This window comes from Rutidosis leptorrhynchoides, chromosome 7 (genome assembly GCF_046630445.1).
Source record: "Rutidosis leptorrhynchoides isolate AG116_Rl617_1_P2 chromosome 7, CSIRO_AGI_Rlap_v1, whole genome shotgun sequence".
Taxonomy (NCBI): Eukaryota; Viridiplantae; Streptophyta; class Magnoliopsida; order Asterales; family Asteraceae; genus Rutidosis; species Rutidosis leptorrhynchoides.
In genome coordinates, this window is record NC_092339.1 from 16,112,310 (window position 1) to 16,127,917 (window position 15,608).

Genomic DNA, 15,608 nt, shown 5'->3' on the forward strand with positions numbered 1-15,608 from the left:
AAACCAATAAGTTTAATGCACAGTATCATATCCTCAACACTTTGTTACGTTTTCAAGTTATAGTATATGTATCTATATATAATTGTTCGCGTTTCGTTGAGAACAATCGAAGATTAATTGAACAGTTCAAAATTTTGAGATTTAACTTCATAGACTTTGTTTATCGTGTCGGAAACGTTAATCATACAAGATTAAGTTTAAATTTGGTTAGAATTTTCCGGGTCATCACATGTCGGAATGGTCTCTTTGTGTTGGTGACGTCAATTAGCAAAGAGTGTGTTGATCATGTCCGTGATGAAGGCTCATCAAGAGAGGATTGGGAAGTTTACAATCATTCAAAAGTCACAAGAACAAATGTGACTTAAACAAGCAATGATCGAAATTTTGCATTAAGGGGAAGTGTTACTATAAAGTAATGCAAAATGATTGAACTTGTATTATTATTTTGTGTATTATTGATTTGGTGGCAAACATTTATCCATGTTCTAAGGTTTGCTTTTATGATTGTGTTAGGTGTACTAGCTTTACTAGTGTGCCTAGTTGGTGTCTTGATCATTATGTTTGTGTTTCATCTTGTATTTAAGCAAGACTACTTGTAACCGTTTATGTACCTTTGATTGATTACACATTACACATTACATTTTAAGGTTACATCTTATCATGTCATTTCCTACACTTCTCATTTATAGCAAATAGCTTTTTCTACATTTTTTTTCTAATGTATTTAAAAATAATAGAACTTCCTGCAGAAATCGCAAAAATTATATAGTGTTTAGCGTCGAACGTTTTTTTTTTCTTTAATCCCATCGGTCAGTTTCTTAATAACTGCAAACCACAAATATAGTTTGTAAATTTACAAACATTCTATTATATACGTACGTATTTTACAAGAAAACATCAAATGTGAATTAGTTGATCGGTCTCCATAAACTGATCGGTTCTTATTTTTCCAAATCATTAACAATGACCAAACTTTATTAAAAAAATAATCTAAAAAAAATCTATCATATGCAATAACTTATTAACGTATGTGTATAAGTAATTAAAAAGCTGATTTAATGTAGCTAATAAATGATACATTTAAATATTTTAATTCAAAACCTAAGTGCATACCATACTTACATGTACGTCATTTATCAAAGCAGATTAGATAGCCTAAACAGCTTTACTTTTTTTTTTTTGGGCGAAAAAACAGAAAACTTCATAAAAACATGGAAACTTCAACAAAAATTGAAGCCCAAATAACGTACAACCAAAATCAACCGAGCTTAAAACAAAACTACAAACCAACCAAGCTCGAACCTAAACAAAAGATCTAATCAACAAAAAAGAAAAAATGACCACGATACAAAAGACAAGGAAGATCGAGATATAGAGGGTGACCAATCAAACGTAGGACGGACGATTAGCAACCATCTAAACGCCGACAACATTAAGCGTCTTTTATGAATTCACCGAACTTTTCCTTCTCGGCCCCTTGCACCCGACGTCTTCTTCTCGAACCCCTCCCTTTAGTCGTATTTGGGGGAGCCACATGTGATGAGGATGGATTGGCATCTACACTCTCGGACTCGGCAACCATATTGTTCATCATAGTTACAAAGGCGGCGAGTGGTTCATCCGATCTCGAAACATCAACAGAATTAACCAAATCAGTGGGCTTCAATAAAGAGATGTCGTTAGGTTTACCGAACTTGGAAGCAACCGTTTCAAAGTCAACTGGTGTGTTCTTAATACCCTCTTCCCTCGATTCCGAATCTGACTTACACGAACCTTTCGACCTCAAAACAGATGAAGAACCTTTTAACACAGTGGGAGGGATAACCTCATCACTATCAACCTCGAGAACATTATCCAAGTCTACAACCGGGGTACAAATTGGCAAAGATCCAACCAACAATTCTCTAAAGGGTGAGATCGAGCCCGCATGGACAGTAGGGGCCGAATCGTTTGCCAAGGTAGAAGAAGCGTTGTGAGCGGAACCAAGAACACGACTTTTACAACCATTAAAACAAATTTTCCCACAAAGACAATCAAAATTGTCAACCGAAATCGCTTTACCTTTATACGCCAAACAAACGAATTCTACCTTGTGATCCAAACAAAATCTCCAAGCCCGTAAACATTTCTTCTCACAAGTCTTACCAATGCACGGAAACGTCAAAATATCAACCGAAGGATTATCAAGATTGGGAACATAAACAGTGTCAGTGGTTTCTGAGTTGCAACCAACATCAGGAGGGATGTCGCTTCCAACATCAGATTGAACCACATTAAAGTTTGAGATTGAGTTTGGGTCAAGCACATCGTTGTCATCTAAACCCTTAGCGATATTCATGTGATGATTTACATTCAAAGAAACCGGATCCATGTTAACAGGATAAGAAACCCTACCATTGAAGGTTAAACCTGAATTAGCATTAAACATTTGGTCAATCAATTGATCGCCAACACCAATAACATCACCTTCGCACACAGCTCGATTTGAGTTAACCAAAACCGACGATGGGACATCATCGACAAATACACGGTCATAACCTGATGGATCAACTTCACACACCCGAATAAAAAAGGTATCTGACCCCAGATTGTTTCTAACTTCTTTGGTTACATTGTCAAGTAACGAAGGGTCATCCAATTCTATAAAGGCGAAAGCAACCCCGATTTGTTTCAAATCAGCCGAGGATCTAGCAACAAATAAGACCTTGCCAAACCCTGCAGCTAGTTCTTTAATGTTACTATCAGAAAAGTACTTGGTTGGAATACCAGAGATCTCGATCCAATTAAACCGAAAAAAACTAGTGGCACGAGTAGAAAAAGGAGCAAATGAGAGCAAATCGTCTTTCTGAGGGTGTTCTGAACAAATCTTATTAAGGTGTTTTTCATCAATACACATCACAATATACCCGAAACAACCCCATTTAAAAATTTGATTAACGAGAACACCTTTTCGGGTTAAACAGGAAATCAATTTCTGATAAGAGAACGGTCGATGATCTAACAAAAGTGCGCACAACCGGAGTTTGTTCACAATATCATAGTTAACACTAAGGTTCACCCTCAAAACTGAAGAACGTACCTGATTAACGGTAGAAGAAGGTCCAGTAACAAGATTTCGGGAAGCAATTCCGACAAATAATTTCTTGCCAAACATAGACACACCATTCATCTTCCTAATTGCTTCACCTGCAATCAAATTGGATTCGTAAGTCACGAAGGCGTACCGGCGGTCGGACCATACCTTTAAATCGATGATATTGCCACATGAACTGAAAGCTTCTTGAATCTCCATTTTATTGTAACCCAAAGGCAGTCTCCCAACAAAAACAACACCATTAGAGACCCTAGTGACCGAAGGTGCAAGACCAGACTGAGTAGCGGCGCTGGAAAAAGGAACATCACTGACGGCTTTGAGCAGATCTCCAAATGAACAGGTTTCAAAAACCGGTCTATTAACTGGATAAATGGGTTCACCAACATGACAGGCAAAAGGGTGTACAGTAGTAGCAGAGGACGGTGGCGGTGGTGGCGGTGGTGGTAGAGATGGGTTGGTGGATGATAAAGGTGGAAAAGAAGTTGAGTTTTGAAATTCAAAAAATTGGGGATATGAGGGAGACGAAGATGGGAGCATCTTTTTTTTTTTAATTAGTATTCATATAAACAGCTTTACTTCTAGGCTTGAGATAAGGGAACAAATTGCTACTATATGAAACAATAATACAACATACCACACAAAGTTTATCTCTTATTGGTGTCCAAACTCCATAATAACAACTAATTTACTTTGGTTTATGATACAAACAATAACAACTACAGTAATTAACGGTAGTTTATGATACAAAAAAAAGTTACATAGTTGAAAGATCTGCATCAACTTCAGTAATTACATCATTAGGCTCACCCACCATTAATCCAAAATAAATATGTTTCTGTTGAGGAATTTGGCTAATTTTGTTCATCTCCTCCTCACTTAGTGACCAATCAAATATGTCTAAATTTTGCTTCATTCTTTCTTTATTGAAACTCTTTACTACAAAGCTCACACCTTGCTCATATAACCATCTTAGTGAAATCTGTATTTTCAAGTAATTATAAATACGTACACCACAAAACCAAATTAAAATTGAGAAGATCAAGATGAGAACCTGTGCTATTGACTTTCCTCTCGACTTCGCAATGTCTTGAAGAACATCTGAGTCCATGACATGGTTCCGACCCCATGAAGAACCGGCTCCCAAAGGTGAGTATGTCATTCCGTTTGCAAAATTCATTTAGTTTTTTTTGCTGCCAAGCTGGGTTCATCTCAACCTTCAAAATTCACATGATAAAAAAAAACGTTAACAATATAGGAGTATATTTTAGCACGGGCTTGAACGATTATTAATACCTGGTTAACAACGGGAGGGATTTTAGCGAAGGTAAGGATTTCTTTAATTCTTCGAGGAGCAAAGTTGCTTACACCGATGGATTTGGTGAGTCCGAGATTTTGACATGTTTCCATTGCTTCCCACACATCCTTAAGATTGATGGCAGATATCCACTCACTTGGAATAGGTAATTTGAATTCCTCATATTCAAGCGTTAGTGGCCAATGAATTAGATACAGATCTACGTATTCAAGTCCCAAATCCCTACATATAAAAGGTTTAATTATTATAAATGCGTCGGGATGGCATCAGGTCGGGTCTTTAAAAGCCCGGACCTGAACCCGATTAGGAAACTCCGTCTCAAACCCGGATCCATACCCGTCGGGTTCCCATAACTCTCGGATTCTCGATTTAGTTACTAACTTGTGGATTAACGGGTTTTCTTGTGGGTACTGAATATCCCGGTTGTTAGTCATTTTCGTTCACCATTCATCTAGAGCACTTATATATAGCTTTCAATTTCAAAGTGTATGATCATTAAACTAAATCAGAGCACTTATACGCCTTAAATCTTAAAGTGTATGATCATTAACCCTAATCTTACATGCTAAATTGGGCCGAGGACTTTACATCTTATTGCGAACATGAGCTAACAACTGGTTAATGACATATCCGCTATGGCGCTAACAATGCATACTTTCAGCCAAACGATTAAACAATATAAAACTGGAATCCAGATCATCAATCGTCATTCACCACATATATTTGTTCTTTAATACCTAACCTGCTTTCTATTCTATTCATTTTATCATGGATATCAATCAATATTAATTATTAATTAATACTATTAATATTAAATATTATGATTATGATTATGATTATATATTACAACCCACCACGATATTTCATTGACACTAGAGTAAAACAAAATAAAAATAATCAAGCAACTTTGGCCAAATGCTAACAACTCCTACCATAAGAATAAAATAATACTGTAAATCATGAAATAGGATTGGTTGAGTTATATCTTACTTTAAACTCTGCTTGATGGCTGGTAATACAAGGTGGCCTTTGGTAGCGTTACACCACAGTTTGGTCGTAACAAAAAGCTCGGTTCGCGACTTTATCAAACCGAGTCTTAAAGCTTCCTCAATGGCTTCTCCAACAGGTTTTTCAGTCCCATAGATTGCAGCTGTATCAAAGTGTTGATAACCAACCTTGATGGCTTCAATAATCGCCGTTTTCACCTTTTCATTGCTATCAGTATTCTCTGATTTAGCTACACCCATTCCGATCAAGGGAATCGGACGTCGACCATTGCTAGAGTTTATGGTTGTCTCCGGGATGCTAATTACCATCTTCTTATTTGTAGTTTTGTTGGTTGCAAAGTGTGTTTGTAATAATATATGTATTTGATTTGATGATTCATAGTACTTGATTAAGTGGGCCAAAATTCTTATTCAATGCAAATGCGACATTAATTACGTCTTAATCAGTGACTAATTTGATAATTATAAGTTATATTATCATAATGAATATTTAAATACAATCATGGTTTATATAATACACATATAAATATGAGATTGGACCCTTAACGTTGAATTAAACATGAAATCTAATTAATTAGGCACTTACAACTTCGCAGTAGACCGGGAGAAGGGTGGACGCTCAGACAAGTGCAAAATCATTCAAATAAAGCTGTTGGTATGGTAGTCCCTTCGTAAAGATATGTGTATACTGATAACCACTCTTTAAGCGTATAGTATATGTTTTGTATCCAACTGTGTTTGTTTTCATACTCACAACTTTCACTGTTCCAAGTCATTGCGAAAATCAACTTAAAACAATTGCATAGCTATACATAAATAAAAATGTATATATGTGAAACAAGAAGCTTTTGAACTAGATAGGAAAATTACCAAAATATAGTAAATAGACATCATTCATGGACATCAAGAAATCTATTACTTCTACTCGAACTCAATACTTCATTTACAAGTCACAATAAGTTATACACAAATTGGTTAAACAATATAAAGATCATGTTTACTAGACACAAACTACGAATAAACTCAAAGGAAAAAAAATACAACTAAAACTAAATATGAGGGTGGGGGAAGAGGAGGTGGAATATTAGGTATCACCTCCTACAAGTATGCCACACACCCTCAATTGTAAAAGATTAATTAAGGACATATAAACAAACACAACCTATTACTAGTATATAAGTTTGATCTTTTTATTCCGGAGACGATCTTGGCGAAAAGAACTTGTCGGTTTCTGAACAGGGAGTTACCTGAAGGTATAATAAAAGTCACACCTGAAAATGACATATTACTACTTGACAATTGAAAAGAAGCATACAACAGTATTCAAAAGTACGCAAGGATGAGCTGGCAACAAGTCCAGGTCAGCATGATTTCTTTTGTGGAAGTTCTAAAAGCTTTGATAAGTGTAATCAAAATGAATTGATGATGGATTCAAAAACAGTAATCTTACAATAATCTAACTCTAGAATAAAGCAACTAAGAAGGTTGTATGACTTTAAACAAGATCGAGTGGCTTTAAACAGTTATCTAACCTGGGAATTTTCTGTTCGGCATTTTTGGAGTTCCTCTTGTGCATTTGCAAGCCTATATTGGGTGATAGACATTATTTATGTATCATATTAATTTGCAATTAATTTATTCAGGTGATGATGAACAGGTACATACCTCCACTGTAAATAAGTTATTTCATTAAGTAATTCCTTTTCCCTGTTGCTGTTTGCATCTATCTGCGAGTAAAAATAACAGATTATCAGACCGACCTCTATATTTCATAAAGTGGATTCGTACGTGTACTGTGTACATACCATTGATTTATCTAGAGCGGGTACGTTTGTTGATGTGCATGATCCATCTATATTGAAGTGAGCTGAAGCACCCAAGTAAAACAAACATGAAACAAAATATCATCTATAAGTTTACATGGAGTATATATCATGGAGGTGAACAACATTACCCACTTGTTTGAAAATATGTTAAAATGGGTTGATTCAGAATGTAATATTTTACAATAATGTTGTATTATATCATATTTGATGAGGAGTAAAATTACTATTTCACCCTGCCCGTTTTGGCTATGAAATTTACCCTTCTTGACCATTTACCCAACCCATTAATTTGTGATCTTTAATACATGATGATCTTTCCAACCTGTAGAACCACTGGCAGAGTTTCCCTTGATTAGGCTCAAAATACAATCCTGTGAGAGTACATGTAAACGCTCTTACTTTTTGAGTAAATCTAAACCCGAAGATATCAAATACACGTGTCTATCTGCTACATACCCTTTGAAGAGTATTTGTCTGCAAAATAAACTGCAGGACTGGCAAAGGAAGATTGCTATTCTGGTTGTGTGGCATAGCATCAACATGAGATGATTGATGACCAATCAAACTTTGGCTGATTACCTACACATACCATATAACATAGTTGTAAGAGCTAATAATAAGTCTTCAGTGATGGGCCCACGTAATTGCAATTAGCAAAAGAGGCAAAGATGGATGTCTTAAAGCTCCAAGATTATATATTTATGGGGTGAATAAGCAGAATCTATACAAACCTGCAAACTTTGACTCTTGTGCAGCAGGGGAGGTGCAGCTGGCTGCAAAGAAATGATTATTATGAATATAAATCTGGATGCACATGAAAACTCGAGAAGAAAAAAAGGATAAATAAAAGCTACCTTGTCTAAGTCGACACTCTCAGAGGTAACCTTAAAACGCCCTTTCTGTTGAACAACCGGATCAGCACTTGCTGTTTCATTAGTATAGTTAAGTAATTATATTGCTTTCAAACAGACATGGATATGAGTTACTCTGTAAAACACAGCAACTCTCCCGTAACGATAGGACAAGAGAAAAGGACGAAACGTTTGAAAGAAACAAAATAGTGTTATCACTCACCTATAGAAGCTTTATACGCGGATTCAGGACCAAGATCATCTATTTGAAGTAATCGGGATCCGTTGCAGCTAGGGACTCTAGAAAGTGGAATCAAATAAAAACATGTTTTGATGAAAGCAGTTATGACAAAAGGGGTTTTGGGTGTCTTAACTGATTACCCAACTGTCGTTTTAGCCAAGCCCGAAGTTGTTTAAGTATTATTTAAACGAGTTTTATACCTATCCAAAAAAGGGGTACAACCAGAAGAAGCTGCTCTGTGGTGAAAGGGTTTCCCACTAAACTCACCGACAGCATCAGCACGAGGAGAACAATTCTGTCCGTTTGTAGAACTAGCAATGCTCAGCTCATCTTCAGATTTATCAAATTTTCCTCTGAATTACAAAAATATTAAATTAATTTATAGGATACTTAATGATAAAAATTATATAATTACTGTCAATAGTACAGTATTATTATTGTTATCATAGATCATAGATAAAGGACATACAAACTACCTATATGAGATAACTTAAGGGTATGCAGGACATAATGATTATATAAAGACTTGTAAAAACAAGTGTGTGTAGAAGAGAAACATTAAAGATGGCAAATTGGGTAGGCCATTTGGATTGGGTAAGGAATCAAAAGAGTTTCAACTTGAAACGAGCTGTTATTAGTACATTGCGAGACAGATTGGCCTGCCAACACTTTGATGCCCATTTTCTATAAATAGTTACCAAGTTAATTATGATAAAAGAACAATGTAATTACAAAAAAATCAAATTATTGAATTTCAAGATATATATTGTAGAAAACGTAGCAATTATAGTGAAGTAGACGTACATGGAGAACCCTGTATTAGAGGAGCCAGATGGAACAGATCCTTCCTACAAGGCATTTAAATTATTACTCTGTAACCAAAATGTTAAATCAGATCAATAAATAACATTAAAATTATATATATACATACAAGTTCAGCAGATTCGGAAGCCTCACTCAAAGATGACAACTGATGTTGAAGTTTCCGTTCTGTTACACCGTCCTCATCCTGGATCTTTTGTTACATAAACAATAGTGTCACTGACACTAATTACAAGGTTGTAACAATAGGTTATAAGAGATTAATCAGCTAGAACCTTTTACGTACTAATCGGCCATAAAGATAAACATAAACTTTAACATTATTGTCAAGAAAAATAGACATAATCGTTCAGTAGTTGAAATACTCCAAAACTCTAGTTTAAATTCATATTAAAATGTTGACCAAGTTGACTTTGACAAATGTTGACCAACTTGACTTGACTTTTACAGCAGTAATAAAGTAAATTTCAGGCATCATACCAAGGAAGCCTGTGCCTTCACATCTTCAAGGTCAAAGTTCCATCCGCTGATACCTCTCTTATATTCATTCTGTAAGCAGAGTATAAAAAATTATTTTATTTCTGAATATTAATCTAAAAAAAATACTCTTTGTTACATTTGCAAAAAAGCCCTACCTGTGATATTTCTTCCTTCTGTCCATCTGGAATTTTCTTCTGAGCAAGCATATCTTCCTCCTTTTTCTATAATTATTACAAGATCAAAGTATCAACTCGTAAAATATTGTAAAAAATTGTGGATGAACACACAATTGTTTGAGAGAAGTCATATAGACCAACCTTAATTGCCTCAAGGCGATCACCAATTGTTGGGAGGCCTTCCAAAAGCTTACGTACTATAAAATCATTTGATCTAGCTTGTTTGAAAAAATGATGTTTTAAAAGCTTCTTTGCAGAAGGACGCTTTGAAGGATCTTTCACCAGACAACTGGCAGTCATCTGTTTGAAAGACTATATACAGAAAACAATCCAAGACAAGAATTAGATGACTTTTTTACCAAACAGACATGAAAAAAACATGTTACCTTGGAGAATTTCCGGTCCCTCTCGTAATCAAGACCAGGAGGTGCGTTTTGCAAGGTCATTAGCAAAACCTACAAAGTTAAAAGTATGTTTACTTCATAAAAACTCAGACGTAAATACTACCAGAAGCAACCATTGGTAAATGTATGCAAATAAGAAACCTTCATTGGTGGATACTTAGAAAAAGGAGCATGCCCATGAGCAAGCTCCAGAGCTGTTATACCGAAAGACCATATATCAGCCCTGCAGAAAATTTGAAGCAGAAAAAAATCTACCTTAATGTTTTTTTTTTTAGACAGATACAGTTTTTAGTTACTTCATAAATTTGGTCTTCGTGTGGTAGGAATGGAAAAGAAAAAGTGTTGAACAATTAAGGGAAAAAAATCTCACTGTACGGAAAATTACTAACTTGAAGTCGTATCCATGCAGTTGCTCCATAACCTCAGGTGCCATCCTAACAAAAATGCAAAGCTTTAGTGAGTCAAATATTTTGAATAATTTGATACGGTAATTTGTTTTATAAATAGTATATTATATATTATATTATAAACTATCAATAAAGACAGAAATAATACCAGCAAGGTGTCCCAACAAATGTATTCCTCACACGTTGCCTGTCACCAGAATCAAATAAGCATGCAGAAACACCAAAGTCACCCAGCTTTATTGCACCTTGGTCACTTATGAGAATGTTTCCAGCCTATTTAAACAAGCAATGCTGACCCATTATAAACATAATATTAATATACATAACAAAAAAAGGATATAGAACAAGCAAAAAAAAAAAAATTAAATGCTCAACCTTCCACATTCACTATGTTAGAAACAGGGTTTGAATTGATAATCAAGGATTGATGCTTAAATCGTGTAAACACTTTCTCAATAGAGTATTAGAGTATTTCGGCCCCATTAATGCCTTGGGTTCACGAAAACCTTATTTGGATAAGACAAGAACAACACTTTGTATCTAGGCAATAAGTTTACAAAGCAAAAAAACAAAGAGTTTGTATGTTTTCTGTATGTTCTTATGAAAATGAAGTGGAAAGGTGCGAAGCGAAAAAACGCAAACTTTCAACCAAAAGGTGCAACCTTTCAACTAAAAAGTGCCACTTTTCAACGAAAAGGTGCACCCTTTCAACCGACGGTTATACCTTATCGTTCACACCTTTTGAAAATGGTGGTTACTTAACCCTTTTCAAAGCTGCAATTTCCAAGACATTATTGAAGTAACCCGAGCGAGCATGCACTCACCACTCTCCAAACTTATCATTGAGTATAATTCAATAACCCTTTGCTTCAAGTAAATCCCAATTGACCAAAACGATTTTTATAACACTAAAATAGCAAACACCACTATACACAAACAAAGATGAACTACTATTCAGGTGTACACTAGATATATCTAAGACATTGGTTGTCAGAATTATCACATTCCAAATCGCCAGTCAGCCTTACACATGAACATACGAGGACAAACACATGCAGTTAAACTATGGGTTCACACAAACTCAAAATGCAAAACTAAGATGTCACTCAATTGTAAAGATCTCTAATACAGAAGAAGAAGAAAAAGCACATGCAGATATATATATAATATGGGTCCAACCAAACTCTGAGAACATTAGAATATTGCGGGAATTGAACTTACTTTGACATCTCGATGGATGTGCCCATGATGGTGAAGATACTCCAATGCTTTTAACACCTCTCGAAGTATAGTTGCAATTATAGCTTCTTCAAAACCCTCAGGGTGAGAAGCCTTCAATATATGGAGGCATGAACCACCACCCATAAAAGGCATAATAACCCATAGGTTATGGTCATTTACGAATGAACAGTGTGATTTAAGAACATTTGGATGGTCAACTAGAATCATCGTCTGAGCCTCACGTGATACATTGTTCTACAACCAGATAAACAAATACAAAAATTAACATAAAATAAAGAATCAAACAATCAACCACTAAATTGTTAAATGCTGATGAATTATGGAAATACAGTAATTGAAGAGCATAAACCATTGTCAGAACAGCAGTAAACCTAACCCTTCAGGAACTATTCAATTGGCTAACTTAATGTATTATATTAACTAATAACTAATTGATTACAAACAGAAGACATAAAATTCCCATACAATATGAAAAACCAATTGAATAATGAGTAACAAAAAAGATGATGAAATAATAATGTGTAAAATATACCAAATCACAGTTTCCTCGTTCGAAATCGAGAACTTTAATAGCCACAATATCATCATTAGCAAGACACTTGGCTCGATAAACGGATGCGCTAACACCTTGCCCTATCTCCTCATACAGCACATAATGCTCTGCTCCAATCGGATATTTTTTCATTTCAATCACTAAATAAAAATAAATCATATCAATCATCAATAACACAAAAATGCAGCTCAACTAAACAAATATATACCTATATAAATCTAAATAAATACATACATACATATACGCATAAATTTACAAAAACTTACAATTGCATGAAACGTTGTGATAACAATTCAACGTATACCGAAAACCTCACGGAATTGAATTCAGATTCACCGATTAAATAGGTATATATTAATTGATTGATGATAATGATGATGACGTCAGCTAGAGAGGGAAGATGATCTCTGGTTTCTCGTGATGGAGAGAGAGAGAGAGAGAGAGAGAGAGAGAGAGAGAGAGAGAGAGAGAGAGAGAGAGCGCGCGCGCGCGTATCGGATCGCCAGTCGAACAACGGAGAAACTTTTTTGTATTACAATCCCGCCACTTGTTATATCAATGAAAGAAGATAAATACAAAATAAAAAATTAAGAAGGGTGTACAAGTGTTGCTGCTGGATGTACAAGTGTTGATACCTGGCTATGTGCAGAACTTCGTTATTCGTACAGTTTCTTTCTTTATCCAGAATTTTACTGAGTAGAGAGATAAACTTACGTCTTACGAATTGATAATTGACAGGGGATCTTATTAATACAGTAATTACGATTTTCTCGTATTAGTTAAGTCAACATCAAAGATTACGTTAGATATGGTAACTTTTATAAAATCCTTTTGAAAAAGATTAAAAATAAATAAATAAATGATTTGTTCCAATAATAAAAATGTGTTAGAAAACTTGTTACACCTTTGGGGCTAGGGTCGGTGACGATTTCAGGATCAGAATTTAATGGGGTCCCGAAATATTTTTCCAATGATAATATATTTTAATGATATTTTAGTGGTTGTTTACCTTTAGAAAACTACAAATTCGAAAAATATATATGGTCCATGTAGTTAAATTTAGTGGTGTCGTATACAATTTATAAGAAACAATATAAATTTAAAAAATATATGGGTTCCTATAGTTAAATTTAGTGGTGTCCTGTAAAATTTAAAAGAATATTTTCTACATAATATTTTTAAACTAGTGGTTTCCCGTGACCCCACGGGCTTCAAAGTAAAGTCGCCACTGGCTAGGGTTATAGAATATAAACACCGGATTGTTTCTTGAATCGTGAATCACTTTCCAAATCAAGTATTTTCACCCTATTAGCCTCGGGTTAAACGAAATCTCGATTAGGATAAAACAAGGAAGGATTCATCGTCTAAGTTAAAAGATAATGAATCAAAATGTATATAGAGAGTTGTTTCCGTGTGTTTTTGCAGAGAAATATGTGTAAAAACGTCTTAGAACTTCTGTACTCCAATGTGGTGAAATGGACAAACTTATACAAAAACTGACCAATAAACTGCCAACACGGCCAGTGTCACAGCGTGACACTTTCCCCCTGTTTCCTACCAGCCCGTCATGACGTGACACTTCCAGGCTGGCCAGGTTGGCACGGTTTAAACCATTTCATGATCACCACATTCACGTTTTCATTACCGCACTTCACCAAATCCGTTTTAGAGTATCGATAGATTGCTTACATTCTCTACTTGGAAAATTCAATTACACCAAAACCAATCATTAAATAATGATAAAATCTTCAACAAAACTTATCATAAATTTAGAGTAAACAAGAGAGATAGTCGGCACGTTGTTGTGTGATAATTTGGTTATATACATTAAACATTATTTCAGTAGTAGAGATAATATGCGAACTGTGGGGAGAACTTGTTTATAGCAATAAATGATTTGTAGTATACATTAAATTTTGTTTCGGTAGTTTATAGTTCAAAAAGTAATTCTTCTAGTGAATGTGGTATAGAGAGTATATAATATTTATATGCATTTGATCTATGATATTCAATGACATATCTATGAGTGTTGAGTGATACTATTCTTCTACAACTCGAACAGTACTTTCATAATAATAATGTTATAATTGGTGAGTTGCTACCACATTATATTGTAAGTATACAACTAATTGTAAGATGTGGCTTTTAACTTTCACAATAGAGATACACATCAACCATTTTAAAATGGCTTAGTAATTAGATTCTTGATTTGATGACAAGATGTTTCAGGTTCAAATCAACTCGCAATATATTTTGAAGTGACTAGAAAAATGGTCGAAAACGGACAAAAATTGTGATGGGATTACCAGAATAAGTCACGTAGAGATGGGTAGATTTTTTTTTTTTAAACGACGGTTTGAGGTCACTAACAGGAGCCCGAACGAAGTGTCGAAACCCACCCACCCGATCACTTTCTGAGACAAACATTACAGTCCTACCGCCCCTTAGGAGAAATCTATGTGGAGCAAATCCATGCGTGCAGCGCGTGTGGCAAAACCCCTCGGGTAAGGCTTGAACGCAGGACATTGCAACCTCTGATATCCATGAAATGAGAAGGTAATCTCAAGAAACATATTTTTTATCATCAATATATCAACACCTTGAGATTCATCTTGGTATATACTGTGACAACCCGAAAATTTTCGACCAAATTTAAACTTTATCTTTATATTATTCCGACACGATAAGCAAAGTCTGTAATGTTGAAATCTCAAAAAATTTGAACTGTGTTCATGTAATCAATTACTCTTTGACTGCTCTTGACGATTCACGAACAATTATGAGTAAATAGATATGTATGACTATATACATATATGTGATTATTAAATTGAGAAATATTAATAAAACATTTAACGGTTTGATTGATATGAAAATGAGTTATGAAATTATTATATGACTTGAAAACGTTAACAAAGTACTTGATGAATAACACTTTACATAAATGTATTAATTTCAATATATGTTTATCGACGGAAAATAAAAGATAATATCAAATGATTGATTTATCAGATACATTGTATGATTATGAGTCTTTGTTGTGAGGTCCACGTTGATTTGAGAAATCGTTCATTTTTAACGATATTCGGAATAAATGGTAAAGTCATTTACAAGTAAGAACAAATGTATCAATTAACGAGTGTTAGACAAAAGTTAGTGGAGTTTCCTGTTTGATCTCCAATAATTACTTTAC

At 34.8% G+C, this 15,608-nt stretch overlaps 1 protein-coding gene and 1 pseudogene across 1 annotated transcript; both read right to left on the reverse strand.

Annotated features, from left to right (window-relative positions):
• Window positions 1-3,848: 3,848 nt before the first annotated feature.
• Window positions 3,849-5,808, reverse strand: LOC139858978 (D-galacturonate reductase-like; annotated as a pseudogene).
• Window positions 5,809-6,606: 798 nt separating this feature from the next.
• LOC139858979 (serine/threonine-protein kinase BLUS1-like) lies at window positions 6,607-12,666 on the reverse strand. The gene is made up of 22 exons (XM_071847803.1): window positions 12,657-12,666; window positions 12,398-12,558; window positions 11,845-12,099; window positions 10,772-10,896; window positions 10,606-10,650; window positions 10,358-10,439; window positions 10,199-10,267; window positions 9,954-10,124; window positions 9,792-9,857; window positions 9,637-9,705; window positions 9,266-9,349; window positions 9,139-9,182; window positions 8,535-8,687; window positions 8,317-8,393; window positions 8,097-8,167; window positions 7,974-8,015; window positions 7,699-7,821; window positions 7,565-7,613; window positions 7,222-7,283; window positions 7,082-7,143; window positions 6,949-7,000; window positions 6,607-6,663 (listed from the first exon to the last, which is right to left on the reverse strand). The coding sequence occupies exons 1-22, from the start codon at window positions 12,664-12,666 to the stop codon at window positions 6,607-6,609; spliced, it is 1,929 nt and encodes a 642-aa protein (XP_071703904.1).
• Window positions 12,667-15,608: the final 2,942 nt, after the last annotated feature.